General features: G+C 44.4%; 1 protein-coding gene across 2 annotated transcripts in view; it reads left to right on the forward strand.

Annotated features, from left to right (window-relative positions):
• Positions 1-14,683, forward strand: part of NF1 (neurofibromin 1) — a 73,798-nt gene that overhangs the window by 23,328 nt on the left and 35,787 nt on the right. Inside the window, exons 21-36 of one of the 2 annotated variants that reach the window (XM_027883813.1) lie at positions 234-674; positions 1,082-1,221; positions 1,665-1,787; positions 2,207-2,290; positions 2,638-2,754; positions 3,272-3,453; positions 3,558-3,769; positions 4,364-4,525; positions 5,215-5,318; positions 6,163-6,298; positions 9,213-9,275; positions 11,356-11,514; positions 12,321-12,418; positions 12,558-12,704; positions 13,155-13,301; positions 13,651-13,761. In XM_027883813.1, the coding sequence (XP_027739614.1) occupies positions 234-674; positions 1,082-1,221; positions 1,665-1,787; positions 2,207-2,290; positions 2,638-2,754; positions 3,272-3,453; positions 3,558-3,769; positions 4,364-4,525; positions 5,215-5,318; positions 6,163-6,298; positions 9,213-9,275; positions 11,356-11,514; positions 12,321-12,418; positions 12,558-12,704; positions 13,155-13,301; positions 13,651-13,761 (2,426 nt within the window). The remainder of the gene's footprint in view (positions 1-233; positions 675-1,081; positions 1,222-1,664; positions 1,788-2,206; positions 2,291-2,637; positions 2,755-3,271; positions 3,454-3,557; positions 3,770-4,363; positions 4,526-5,214; positions 5,319-6,162; positions 6,299-9,212; positions 9,276-11,355; positions 11,515-12,320; positions 12,419-12,557; positions 12,705-13,154; positions 13,302-13,650; positions 13,762-14,683) is intronic. The other variant, XM_027883814.1, reaches the window with a different exon arrangement.

Consider the following 14,683-nt stretch of genomic DNA (forward strand, 5'->3'; position numbering starts at 1 on the left):
TGCTTTATCCTGGTGGCAGAGCAAGGGATTGAGTGGCAGGACCCTTCAGTCCTCTCCAGCCTTGCTTCTCAACCTCCCTGGAAACAACCTCTGTCGAGGTTTCTGTTCCCACTGCCACAAAAAGGTGAATTTGGGGGGCTGGAGTTGTGAATGGCAGGATGTGTTACAGAGCACTTCTGGTGCGTGCCCGTGTGTTTGGGGGTGAGGTGTGAGTGTCAGCCGCTCTGCTGCAGGTCACCGAGAGCCTGCACAAGACCATCGTGAAGCGGCGGATGTCTCACGTCAGCGGGGGCGGCTCCATCGACCTGTCGGACACGGACTCGCTGCAGGAGTGGATCAACATGACGGGTTTCCTGTGTGCCCTGGGCGGGGTGTGCCTGCAGCACCGCAGCAACGCGGGGCTGGCCACCTACAGCCCCCCCATGGGCCCCGTCAGCGAGCGCAAGGGCTCCATGATCTCCATGGTGTCCACCGAGGGCAGCGTGGAGACGCCCGTCAGCAAGTTCATCGACCGGCTCCTCACCCTCATGGTCTGCAACCACGAGAAGGTGGGGCTGCAGATCCGCACCAACATCAAAGACCTGGTGGGCTTGGAGCTCAGCCCGGCGCTCTACCCAATGCTCTTTAACAAGCTGAAGAATACCATCAGCAAGTTCTTTGATTCCCAAGGGCAGGTAGAGTGGCGATGTATTGTTCACATTTCTGTCAGTTGTGTCTTTCACCTCGGGGAGTGGGACGGGTCCCTGTCTATGTTCTGTGCAAAAGCCCCTGTGAGCAGTGTGATCATCACAAACATGGTAATGAGCATCCTGTGTGTGAGTCCAGGCTGTATTTGACATCAAACTATTGAAAACATCCTTGGCTTCTCAGTGAACCCTTGGGTACAGAATCTGTGAGGAGCTTTGCAGAATCCATATGGCTGCAGTGTTGATATATCAATCTGGAATGTATTGGAATTCTTTTGGCTTGGTGATAACTAGAGAAGTGCTTGTCCATGAGATTTTTGAAATGCTCCAGTATATTATACCCTCTTTTTGGTTTTGTGTATGAAGAATTAAGACCAGGAATTTTCTTCCTGTAGGTTTTGTTGACTGATACCAACACACAATTTGTAGAGCAGACCATTGCTATAATGAAGAATTTACTTGACAATCACACAGAAGGGAGCTCAGAACATCTTGGACAAGCGAGTATTGAGACAATGATGCTAAATCTGGTTAGGTAAGGAATCCTCTTGACCTTCCTTTACACAGTAATTATGTTTAAGGAGTGAGTTAGAGCCTTCTAGTTTGTATCATTTCTTCTTGCATCCATGGAGAAGCAGCAGCTGAATTTTCTGATGCTCCTTGTGGTTCTGACAACTTCAGTAATCATGGAGATCATTTATGTAGCATCAAGTGCATTGCTGGAGAGTGACTTGTTCTTTAAGGAACTGACCATTCCATAGCTTTGCCCTATTCCTGTAAGCTTTCCTGGTTTCTTTCTTGTATGTTGATGTTAATGGGTAAAAACCAGCTGAAGGGCAGATTTCTGGTCAGTTTTATACTGACATAAAACTCCTTTGGCCAGAAGAAATTTGCTGCTGGTCTTCAGCTGATGCAGGAGCAGGGTTGAAATACGGAGTAGCATTAAGTATTTAATTATCTTTTTGCTTTTCTGTTCAGGTATGTGCGTGTGCTTGGAAATTTGGTACATGCCATTCAGATAAAAACAAAGCTCTGTCAGTTGGTAGAAGTAATGATGGAAAGGAGAGATGACCTTTCATTTTGTCAAGAAATGAAATTTAGGTAAGGATGACATTATGTAACACCTGGGGTGATGTTCTGTGGGCAAGTGTAATTTAGTTTGGTTATGTGGTTAAAAAAAGAAGCAAAAAACCTCTGTCACACCAGTATTCCTGGTACAGGGACAGTTCCCTCATCTGTGTCTTCAGAATAATTCAGAGCCTGGTGCCACATTAAAATTGACACCAGACACATGTAACAATTCAGTGGGTCATACAGATCAGGGCATTGCTTGGTCTAACAACATGAGTTCAGTTCATCTTCAGTGTGTGGGGCTTCAAATAGTTCTTACACTGAGTTTGTAATAATGAAGAATGGTGCCAGCAGTAGTATGTGTTTTTAACAACAACCACCCCAAAACTAAACAAAACCACAATAAAAAAAACCCAATAAAGCTAAACCAATATATTTATATGTAACAGGAACAAAATGGTGGAATATTTGACAGACTGGGTTATGGGAACATCTAATCAAGCAACAGATGAGGATGTGAAATGCTTGACAAGGTAAGAAAGAACACTCTTCAGCTGTTTGGGAAGTTGCTGACAGTATTCCAGGTGGCATTTGGTATCCATGCATGAGCTGGCTCCTTGGGATTCCTTCAGCAGCAGTAATGATGAGGAAAAGAAAAAATAGTAACTGAAGTTTTGGTGAGCATAATTATATTAAATGCTTAGCCTTAACTGACATGGCTCCTTTGAATAATTTTTCTGATTTAGCATTAGGATTGACCATTTTATTATCTAGAGCTTTATCTTTTTTTATTTTTTTTTTCTTTATTTTTCATATCTCTTTTTCACCTGCAGTTAGATCTGTAACGAAAAGGGATTTTTCATTTTATTTTATTTTTCAGAGATTTGGACCAGGCGAGTATGGAGGCAGTGGTTTCTCTTCTTGCTGGGCTTCCACTCCAGCCTGAGGAAGGAGATGGTGTTGAGTTGATGGAAGCAAAATCTCAATTGTTTCTAAAGTAAGTAGTGATTTTTAACTACTTTTCAATACAATGACTCTGAATAGAAGCACTGTGTGACTTCTGTTACAAACTCTGGGTTTCTTCAGTGGAAATAATTGTATTATCCCATCAGGAATTATCTCTTCTATTTCCCATTTCACAAATGTCTGCCGGTTTTGTGCCCATAAAAAGGTTTATGTAAACGTTTTCATTTAGAAAATGATGAGAAAGTTTGGCTTTGTTTCTGCTCAGTGCAGATGTGTGCTTCACTCATGGCTGGGGTTGGCTTTCCTTCACACTGTGTTTGTGTCTGTGGCACCTGCTCTCTCTGGAGGGGTCTGTTGGGAAGGGCACACCTGGGAAATGCCCTTGCTTGGAGGAAGTGCAGCCGAGCTCAGGCGGGTGGGGTTGTGTCAGCACCTTTGGAGCCCGGGCCGTGCTCCAAGGGACACGGGCAGGGCTGGGGTTTGCTGGGGCCCAGGGTGGGTGTGCAGCTCCTCCCGGCCAGCTGGGCTCTGCAGCTGTGTGTGCACAGGTACTTCACGCTGTTCATGAACCTGCTGAACGACTGCAGCGAGGTGGAGGACGACGGGGCGCAGGCGGGCGGCAGGAAGCGCGGCATGTCGCGCAGGCTGGCCTCGCTGCGCCACTGCACCGTGCTGGCCATGTCCAACCTGCTCAACGCCAACGTGGACAGCGGCCTCATGCACTCCATAGGTAAGGGAGCGGGGGCAACCGGGCACGCCCCAGTGCCTCGTTAACACGTTGGTGTTTCGGTTCTTTTTACATCTTCCTGAGTAGTTCTGGGTTCTCTTAATCAGGCTTGGGCTATCATAAAGACCTCCAGACAAGAGCCACGTTTATGGAAGTCCTGACCAAAATTCTGCAGCAGGGAACAGAATTTGATACGTTAGCAGAAACAGTGCTAGCAGATCGGTTTGAGAGATTGGTGGAGTTGGTTACAATGATGGGTGATCAGGGGGAGCTTCCTATTGCTATGGCTTTAGCCAATGTGGTGCCTTGTTCTCAGTGGGTAAGTTGATTCACGCATTTTATTTCCTTCATTTTTTAAAATATTAAGACTTGAAATAGAAACTAATCAAACATTAAGGGTGTGACAACAGTCTGGTACAGAGAATAGAGCTGCCACTGATGATAGCTAGCCCTTCTTAGGGTGTTCTCAAAAATTGCACTGAATCTAAGTTCAGATCTTGATGATAAACTGCATTTTTATAGTAAATTTCTAGTTAAATGTCTAGGAATTATTTTTTATACAGTTATTATAATAAATGGTGTGTGCTGTAATGCAGACACACAATTCTATTTGCTCCTCTAGATTTTAGTAAGGTGAATTGGGCTTTGTTATACAGCAGAGTAACTGCTTATCTGTCTGGATAACTGTTATGAATTGTATGAGTGGATATCGTGAGGCAGATTTTTAGACGAGCAGTAGCACATGGAACATTTACAGAGACATTGTGCATGTGTGGATTGATATTTACCTGCCAGACCCCATAGCAAACATAACGCATTAGTGCAAACTGCTTGGTGGTTTTCTCACAGTACTTTTTTATATACTTGCCTTGGTTCACTGTGAGTCAAATTAACATTTCCTTTTTCTTCTAAGGACGAGCTGGCTCGGGTCCTGGTCACACTCTTTGATTCCCGGCACTTGCTCTACCAGCTCCTCTGGAATATGTTCTCAAAGGAAGTTGAGCTGGCAGATTCCATGCAGACACTCTTCCGAGGAAACAGCTTAGCCAGTAAAATAATGACTTTCTGTTTTAAGGTACATTATCTCATCTTTGTCTCCTGCAGGTCACTTTGATAGCAGGAAGAGTTTAGCAATCTGAAAAGACAAAGCTGCCAGGGGTATGTGGGTGACTGGATCAGATGAGACCAGTACGGAGGAGCCTTTGGCTCCCTGGTTATTTCAGCTCTCACACCTGGTTAGGGAGTTTTTGTGTTTTAATGTTTGATGAACTGGATCTTGTAGATAAGATGTGCTCAGACACAAGAGGCATCCTCCTGGAACTAACCTTTTTCCTTTCTGACTAGTTCAGTTATAGGAGTGATTCTGGACCAGTACAGCTGGAAGACTGTTCCTGGTGGTTTAAAGATGGGAGACAAAGTCTGAGCTCTTATTTGTGCTCCCTTTTCCATTTAAAAAGCTGTGTACAAACAGATGAAGTGTGGAGTCACTGCTCTAGGAAAGAATCCTTGCTGGATATTGTGGTGGTTGTTAGTGACCTATAGTTTTCTCAACACTGGAAATGAATTAAAATACTTATAGATATTGATCTCAGTTATGTTCCAAGGGTGAGGCTATAATATGCAAACTCCAGTTCTGCAGGAATCTGGCTTATGCCAAAACAAATCAAGTGTTTTCAGGCTCTTATAACACTTACAGAGCTTCTCAGTGTTCCTGTGGATTGCTGTGTTAATCTGGCCTCCTGTTCTTGTTTTTCTTGGACACAGGTATATGGTGCTACGTACTTGCAGAAGCTTTTGGAACCTTTACTGAGGACTGTGATCACATCTCCTGAGTGGCAGCATGTTAGCTTTGAGGTGGATCCAACAAGGTTTGAGATTCAAGGGGAGGAGCAAATGTATTTATCTGTAAACATAATTCCCTGGCATTGTAAATATAACAGGATTCCTTTTTCCTTGTTGCAAATGTTTCTCATACCTTCATACTGTTCCACTCCTCACTTTTCCAGACACCTTACTTGTCTCTGCTGCCCTCATACCCAGGGAGGGCTGTTCAGAGGGTTTGCTGCATGTCCTCTGAGCCCTGAGAAAGCAAGGAAGAGAGAGAGCCCTTGCAGGACCTCTTCTACTTGCTATTTCATACTTTTATGTAGGCCAGTAATAAGGGGTTTCCAGCAGAACCAGAAAGCACCTCTAGGTCAGTGACTGCAGAAGCAAGACAATGTGTGCATGGTGTGTGTAGTCTTTTTGCTTTAATTTCTCTTATCACTTCAAGACCTGGATTTAGTAGCTGTTGCTCTACTGCTTTGAATTATCTCTCTTACAAAGATTATAAGTATTTATCTCTTAAGTAGCTTACCCAAAGGATAGGCCTTCTTATTTATGGTTTAACCCTAAAATACCTGTGTCTGCCTCAAAAGTTCATTTCAGATAAACCATCGTGAAACTGATAATGCATTTATCAGTTGGAGTTGTGTGTGCATGCCTTTGTATGGAATGGTCTGAGAGACTCCCACCCACAGCCTGTCCATTACTGAGCTTTACACGACCTTTTATTTGCATCGTATGTGGTTTAAAATAGTGATGGAAGCTTCTGTGTAAAAGTTGCTAAGCATTTCCATGAGAAAAATGAGGCGCTGAGATTGTGCCGAGCACGGAAGTGCAGCCTGTGTGGTGTGTTGCACTGCTGGTCACGCGTGTGCGGGTCTGTTTCAGGCTGGAGCCCGCAGAGAGCCTGGAGGAGAACCAGCGGAGTCTCTTGCAAATGACTGACAAGTTTTTTCAGGCAATCATTAATTCTTCCTCGGAGTTCCCACCCCAGCTGCGCAGTGTGTGCCATTGTTTATACCAGGTATGCCTGCAGTGGTTGCCTGCCCCTGAGCTGTGGGGTTTGTTTGGGAAGCTCCAGCGCTGTGGAGCTTGGGGCAGTTCACAGTGGACATCTCTAAAGACTCTTCTCAGACACTTGGTAAAAACCACAAATCTAAATGTAGGGGTGAGTGGTGTTTTAAGATTTGGGTTGGCAATGAGGAGGGGACTCAATGTTGGTTTTTCAAGTACCCCCATTCCCCGAGCTCCATCCCCACTCCTGTGCCCTGTCCTGTTTCCCCGCTCCCTGCAGCAGCTCAGCAGGGCCCTGCTGGCTCTTTCTTGCTCTTTGTGTGGTTCTGATGGATTTAGCTGTTCTAAAAATCCCAGTAGGGATCCCCTCAGTGTTTCCAGTCCTGTTGGAGGACTGTGGAATGCTGTGCCTGGGGGAATATTGGAGCTGTGGTCTCAGGGAAGTGCTCTGGAAGACCTACTTTAGGCCTTTGGGCCATAGAGTGTATCTCAGGTCTAAAGCAAAGAAAATAGCTTTTCTGAACTGCTTGAACTAATGATGAATTAATTCTGGGTTAATCAGGGCAGCTGCTGCGATTCCCAGAGCTTGGGAGAGAGGAACAGTGAGTTTCTTTGGGACTGTTGTGGTCTGGGGTGTGTTGTGAGCTCCTGCAATGAATCAGGTGTGCAAAGGCTGTGCCTTGTGTTGCTCTAACAGCTGAGTGAGCTCTAAAGCCATTGCTTTCTCCACCTGACAGTGGCTGTTTGGGTTGGTGGGGGCTGACTTTGGGGGTTTTTGCTGTGTTTGGTTGCTGAAATCAGGAAATGCAGTGGGCAGGTTGGTTTCCATCATGGCCACAGTCTCACACATCAGTGGGAGAATATTTGAGTGTTGCTGAAAAAGTCCCACTACAACCTTGGTTGTTTCTCCTGTTAGTGGATATTTTTCCCCACATCTGATCCCAGAATTAGGTTTATATGCTGTTTCCAGGAGGTATCAAGATTATTGCCATTTCAGTGGTAAGTGCTAGAAATTATCTCTATGCAGACCATTTGTGATTCTTGCTTGAAATGGAATTCCTAAAATTTGCTCACCAGTGGGCATTCCCAGAGATTTTTCTATGGAAACCTTTGCAAGTCTGTTGGCTTTATTCTTGCCTTTACTGCATTTGGTTATAAGGGTAATTTGTTCCTGAAAGAGATGATTTACTGCCAAATAGATAACTGATATACACTGATATTCAGCTTCAATGTTTACTGCTTTAGCTGTTTCTAGTAACACCTGTATCATTGTACAAGTGTTTGTTCATCACAAATAGTGTAGTAATTCATTCTGTACTTAAAATTCCCAGGAGTTTTGAAGAGTCTGGCCTTTATCTGAAAGAAAGTAGAGTCAAGATCTGATTTGGGAGTATTATCATAAGAACCAAATAGGTGACTTTTACAGATAACTTCACTTTTAATAAGCTGAATATGTTCTGTGCCAAGCACCAGTGTGAAAGTAAATGAGACAGAATTTTGTGGGGTGTTTTAGTTCTTAAGAGTTTTAAAGTAACTGTGTGTGCAAAGAATACTGCCCAGGAGTGTTCTTTAAATGGTTAGTAGCTAATTTTAATCAATGTAGCAACGCACAGAAAGGTGTCTTTAGTTGGATGTTGGTGTCTCTGCTGGCTGGTTTTCCTGTTTTGGGAACAGAGCCCAGAGCCCAGCAGGTGTTTTCCTTTGGCAGCGTCAGTAAGTGGCTGCTGTGACAGTCACCTGGCTCCTCCCCGGTGATGTGTGTTCAGCAGTGGGCTGTGGTGAGGAGCAAACCTGATCAAAGTAACCCCTGCAGAGAATTTGTTCTGACTATTTCAGAACATCCCCACAAACATACACGATTTTTCTTACTGAAGAGGGTGGGAAATGTCCTGTACCACAGTAGCTGGATGAGTGGGGTGTGTGTACAAGTGCTGCAGCAGCCACTCTGTGGAAATTTGACACAGAGCAAGGTGGCAGAGGTGCCACTGGTTAAATATTAATGGTCCTACCCAGCTTCCAGTTCAGCTTTCACTGCCTGCATTGGTTTGGGGGTTTTGCTTTTTACTCTGTTCCGTTGTCAAGCTGTAGAAACCCTGTCCCAGTTCCAGGGTGACCCTGAAGGTCGGTGAGTGCTGCAGGTGGCTGTGGATGCAGCCCCAGGGGTGGCCTCGGGGCTCCCGGGGATGCTGTGCCAGCATTCCAGCTCACAGCGAGGCTGCAGATGGAGCTCCAGGTGCTCTGGCTTTGCCCAAGTGCTGGTGGAAATGGCACAGAATTTGATGCTCCTTGGTGGGTCCCTTTGCACCGCAAGGAAATGCAGAAAGAAACACAATCCAGTCAGATCTCTTGATTTGGAACTCTCTAATGTTAACATAGACCTGCTGGCTTTTCTCTTCCTTTGTCCACAGAGTGTTTCATGGCAGTGTTAGTTCTCCCAGTGGGAATAACCTGGATGGTTTACAGGTCTAACTAAATTGAAGGACACACAGAGAAACATTGGGAAGATTTAAAACTCTAAATTTAATTTTAAAAGTAATATGTATTTCAAAGGTATAACATTACTATTTTTACTCTTGAAATTATTTGGGGATGGTGAAATACATTTGAAAGCTGAATATACCATTTAAGGCCCAATATTTTATATGACGAGCACATTGATGTGGTTTGACTTTTAATCTAGCCAGAAATAGTAGAAATGATTGAAATTCAACATTTGCTTGTTTTGTATTTAGTGCTTTGTAAATAAGATGTAATAAAAATGTGAAATAAAACCTCCATCATCAGTCTTTAGTTTATATATTTCATTTTCTGTTGGTTATGTTTGTTACATTTTATTGTGTAATTTATGTACAAGTCAACATTGGTTTTTTGTTGCTGTATGTAGTTGGTGCTGTGACTTGTTTGTGCTCATCTCTGTTCTGTAGGCAACTTGCCACTCTCTACTGAATAAAGCTACCGTAAAAGAAAAAAAGGAAAACAAAAAATCAGTAAGTTTGGAGACCTTTTTATTAGCCATTTCTTTCAAAGCACAACAGAAATCTTTTGCTGTTTGTTCAAAATATCTTCACTTCAGTCTATTTGACCTCACTGTAAAATCATTCTACTAATTCTGGCACAAAATAGCTTTCATTTCAATTAACACTGGAATTAAGTTATATTTAAAATATTCTCTGTGTGCCTATTTGAGTAAACAAAAGACATTTTAACATTACTGCTTAGTGTTTAATACTCTGACTCTTCTAGCCTTGCCACCATCTTCAAATTAAAAAAAAAATGCTGAAGGGAAATGTTCTCTTTGGTTTTGAGAAAAATCTGAGTCTGTTGAGCTGCTTTAACACTCTGGCAGATAACCTGAGCTTGCATCCTGGGCAAAGAACAATTAATGATTGTGGGGCACTGACAAAAGCATCATGGGACATGTTTCTGATACATTTTCTTTTGTTTGCTTTGTGACTAAGCAAAAAAAAAAAAAAAAAGCACTTGTATTTATTTCCTGAGAAAAGCAGATTTCCATTTTAAGTAACTTGCTGTGTTAGAATTTGGATCTGTGGGTTGCTTTAGAGTGGTGTCATTAAAAGTTCAGATTTATCCTTTTCATTGGCAGTAACCTCAAAAAACAAAGTATGAATAAGCCAGGCAGAATGGAAATTTAGACTTTTATTAAATACTCTCTTATTTTTGCTGTAACTGAGCAGAATAGTTATTGTGTTTACAATTCAAAATCTGTGGGCAAACTAGTATTTTACGAGAAAATATCAGTATTTGCATCCCAAGGTATTGGACTGGAATTGCTATTGAACCAAAGTGATTCTTGGTGTATTTTATACTAATGGCTTCGTCTTGTTTAAGCAGCATGATTTGAGATTGCACTGGTTGTGTTTTGAAGTATTTTACTGAGATGGGATTTGTTTGGGGTTTTATTTCTTTTAAGCTATGCCTTATAATACCATGCTTGCTAATTTTATTCTGTGAAAAGGTAGAATCTGACTCGTTTTGATTACCCACTGTTACTCATTAAAATACACACAGGTATTAATGGGACAGATATGAAAGGACCCCGTGTTGCATATCTGAGAACTTTATTTTTGACAGGAAGCTTTGTCTCTAACTGTTCAAAGTCAAGTTAAAGACACCCAGAGAATAACTTTCCTCTCAGTAATGTGTAGTTGATTTCCTAAAAGCAAAGAGATTTCTTTTTTCTTACCACATTTTCAGAATTATTTTTTCCCTTGGTAGAAAAGAACCATATTTTAAATGTATAGTTGTAGCAAATTCCTGCTCAGTGGTTTTGGATGTGTGGGTAGGCAGAGAAGTGCACTGGCTACTCAGCTCATTGTCTTCCTGGGATAGTTCTGAAGAGTATTTCTGCAAATACCTCCTCCTCACAAATTTAAAATTACTCCTGAAACTTCACAGCACAAGTCTTATGGCTGGAGAGGCTCTTATGCTCTGCCAATCCCAGGAGCATTGTGTGTATCTGATGGAAGGCTGTGCACACCCGAGGATGAACATCCACCTTTCCCTGCTCCGCTGCCCTGGCAGTGCCTGGGGGGAAGGGGCAGCAGCTCCCAGAGTCTGTCACAGCCTGGGATGGAGGGGCAGCAGCTCCCAGAGTCTGTCACAGCCTGGGATGGAGGGGCAGCAGCTCCCAGAGTCTGTCACAGCCTGGGATGGAGGGGCAGCAGCTCCCAGAGTCTGTCACAGCCTGGGATGGAGGGACAGCAGCTCCCAGAGTCTGTCACAGCCTGGGATGGAGGGGCAGCAGCTCCCAGAGTCTGTCACAGCCTGGGATGGAGGGGCAGCAGCTCCCAGAGTCTGTGCAGTAGCTGCTGGAGCCATTTCCCCTGGCCAGGGAGGCTGTGCAGCAGAGGAGGTGAATGCAGCTGGTGTGAGACCCCCCTGCCCCTCACTCCTTCCCTCTGTTCTGATCCTCTGCGACGCGACAGAGTCCGCTTGAGTGCGCTGAGCGTGACGGGTGTGGAAGGAGTGCTTAGGCTTGGCTGACCGTGCAGGGCTTTCTCAGCAGGTTGCCCTGGGCTCACTGTCCGTGCTGTGTGTGCCCCGCAGGTGGTGAGCCAGCGCTTCCCCCAGAACAGCATCGGCGCGGTGGGCAGTGCCATGTTCCTGCGCTTCATCAACCCCGCCATCGTGTCCCCGTACGAGGCCGGCATCCTGGACAAGAAGCCCCCGCCCAGGATCGAGAGGGGCCTGAAGCTCATGTCAAAGGTGAGCCCACGTGTATTTTCACGTGCCCATATTTGATGTTCTACCTACCTTAGTTCTATTCTTTGGTGGGTATGAGAGGACGTAGGAAAACTTGGAGTTTTTTGTAGCAGCCGTCACGTTTAACAAAGGTGCAGTTTCCGTGCTGTGTTTGAACGCTGTGGCGTTGATGTTAGAGCTCCCAGCAAGGTAAGGATGGGCAGCAGGCTGTATGGGGAAAAAAACACCTCACCAAAATGATGGAGAAAAGAGCGAGATTCCAGCCCTTCATTTGAGCTTCTCATTTGAAAACAAGCAAATGACTGGCGTTACTGTGAGTACAGTGAGGGGAACAACCAGCACTGACTGAGTTCATTCATACCCCTGCTAGAGAAGGGATTTTCCCTTTAATCTCATTTGGTCATATTTCTTGTAAAAATGAAAAAAAGGTTTAGTGATGGCACACAAATTCTTTGACCTGTGCATATTATCCATTTTAAATGTTGATAAATTATAGTTTTCTTAAAATAGGTATGTGCTATTGCTTTTACTTGCCTGTCTAATTTCCAGGAAAAATAGTTAACATTTAATAAATGATGGTTTGAAAGATGATTTATTTTCCCGATTTAATGTGAATATAGTTCATAAATAAGTGAAGTGGTTTTCTGGTATTTAAAAGTCTGAGAAAGAAAAGACTTGGAAAGTGAACGTGTTTTAAATTAATTGGCTTATTGGCCTTTTTGTTGTCTGGCAGAAACAGTTTAACTGTTAATTACTGTAACAATTACTACATTAAACCTTTGTATTTTTACTGTCTTTTTACTCTTTAGATACTTCAGAGTATTGCCAACCATGTCCTGTTCACAAAGGAGGAGCATATGCGGCCTTTTAATGACTTTGTGAAAAGTAACTTTGACGCAGCACGAAGGTGAGGCCTGGGGACACTCCAGCAGCGTGTGGGGTGTGCAGAGGGAGCTGAGAGTGCCCTCACAGCCCTTTGATTTGCCTGGAGTCCCCCTGGGAGGTTTCTCTCACACCCCGATGCTGTGGCTGGGTTGGAATTCCAGGTTTTTCCTTGACATCGCGTCCGACTGCCCCGCGAGCGACACCGTCAACCACAGCCTGTCCTTCATCAGCGACGGCAACGTCCTGGCCCTGCACCGCCTGCTGTGGAACAACCAGGAGAAAATCGGCCAGTACCTTTCCAGCAACAGGTGAGGGAGGTGGGAGGGAGGGAGTTGCTGATGGGAAATGTATCATAGAATTTAGAGCTCATCCAGTTCCACCCCTGCCCTGGGCAGGGACCCCTTCCACCAGCCCAGGGTGCTCCAAGCCCCGTCCAACCTGACCTGGGACACTTCTAGGGATGGGGCAATCACAGCTTCCCTGGGCAACCTGTGCCAGTATCCCACCACCCTCACAGGGAAAAAGTTATTCCCAATATCCAGTCAAAATTCAACCTCCTCAGCTTAAAGCTGTTAATACTTGGAATATTCTCCTATGCTTCTGTTATTATTATTGAGAAGAATATCAGTATTCATTGAATACGCCTTTTATTTTTTTTGGAAAAAGAAAATCCAACCAGCTCCAGCCTGTTGGTGGGGAAAAAAAAGTAGGAATTGCTGAGTAAAGCTCTTTTCTTACAAGGAATATGCTGTTTGCAGGGACCACAAGGCTGTTGGACGACGACCTTTTGACAAGATGGCCACTCTTCTTGCCTACCTGGGGCCTCCTGAGCACAAACCTGTGGCAGATACACACTGGTCCAGTTTAAATCTCACTAGTTCCAAATTTGAAGAGTTTATGACGAGGTAAGGAGACTGTTGCGGTGGGGACACACAGAGGGGGCTTCCAGACTTCACCACGTGTGGAGCTGTGAGCAGTTATTAAGGCTCCTGCTGCCGTTTTGAAGGGGAGTTTAAAAAGCCAAATCTATGTAAAGCTTTTAGATTTCTGAGTAGATTTTAATTAAAAAAGCTAAACTGGGCACTGGAAGTGGCAGTAACATTTGTGATTTAACGAAGGCTTAAAATTGTGTGAACTTAATATTTTTGTTTAAAGATGCAAGTAAAGAGGGTTTTTTTTATTATTTATTATTATTATTATTCTACTTTTTTGAAAGGTAGTTGTGAAAGTTGATGTCCATATATTGCTTTTTAGGCATCAGGTACATGAAAAAGAGGAGTTCAAAGCACTGAAAACGTTGAATATTTTCTACCAAGCTGGGACATCCAAAGTTGGCAATCCTGTTTTCTACTACATCGCTCGGCGGTAAGAAACCTTTCACCTTCCCAGTCTGAAACAAACCTGTCAATCCAAAGTATCAAGTGTGTATAAGAGACACCAACTTTGTAACAGACAAGAATCTGAAAATAGCTTATTTGTTAAAATTTGCTCAAAAGTAATAAGGGAAGCAGATGTTGATATGTGAACTTTGCAAGAGAGTGTGTGTTTTTCTGGTTAGCCAAAATTTTGAAAGTTTTAAGTGTTCCCTGCTTTGGAAGGTAGTGATTCACAGCAACAAATAGCATGTGCTGCAGTATTGGAGAGTTTGGGAAGAATGTCCCAAGGGCAGTATTAGACAGGTTATGGTCAACTAAGTCACAGTTCTCTCCCTTAAAGGAAATCAAAATTAAATAAACTAGTTTTATTTAAATTAATATTTGCAGTTGTAAAGCTTCAGCTAGAGTAAGGCAGTTCCTGAGTAGCTGCAGTGTGAAATCCCTGGAGGACAGATGTGGGGAGCACTTCCACAGCGATTGCACCGGGACCAGGAGTCTGTCTTGGTGTCAGTGGGACAAGGCAGGTGCTTGTGCTCCCCCAGGTGTGGTCAGAGGCAGCTCTGTGCAGAGGGCTGGGCTGCTGCCCCTGCTCTCTGACGGCTGCCTGTGCTGTGGGTGGGGGTGTTGCTGGTGGTGCTGGCAGCACTGGGGGCTGCTTTGGGAGGCTGTGGAGGTTCTCCCCGGCCCGGGTATCACCCTGGCACTTTGGGGTGCTGGCAGAGCCCCTGGGGATGTTCCTGCTCTGGTGGTTGCCAAGGTTATCTCGTGCCAGTGGGGCTCATGGTTTGCTTCTGCTCTCGTCACTGTGGTTTCTGCTGGTGGCAGCTGCCCGTGGCAGCAGGGCTGGGAGAGTTCCCGCGGTTGCTCTGGCTCCTCCTGGTGCTCCTGTTGCTGGTGTGTGGTGCCATGGG

The sequence above is a fragment of the Empidonax traillii genome, unplaced genomic scaffold (assembly GCF_003031625.1).
Source record: "Empidonax traillii isolate 1590-97213 ecotype Southwest subspecies unplaced genomic scaffold, ASM303162v1 scaffold135:size1941959, whole genome shotgun sequence".
In the NCBI taxonomy this organism is placed as follows: Eukaryota; Metazoa; Chordata; class Aves; order Passeriformes; family Tyrannidae; genus Empidonax; species Empidonax traillii.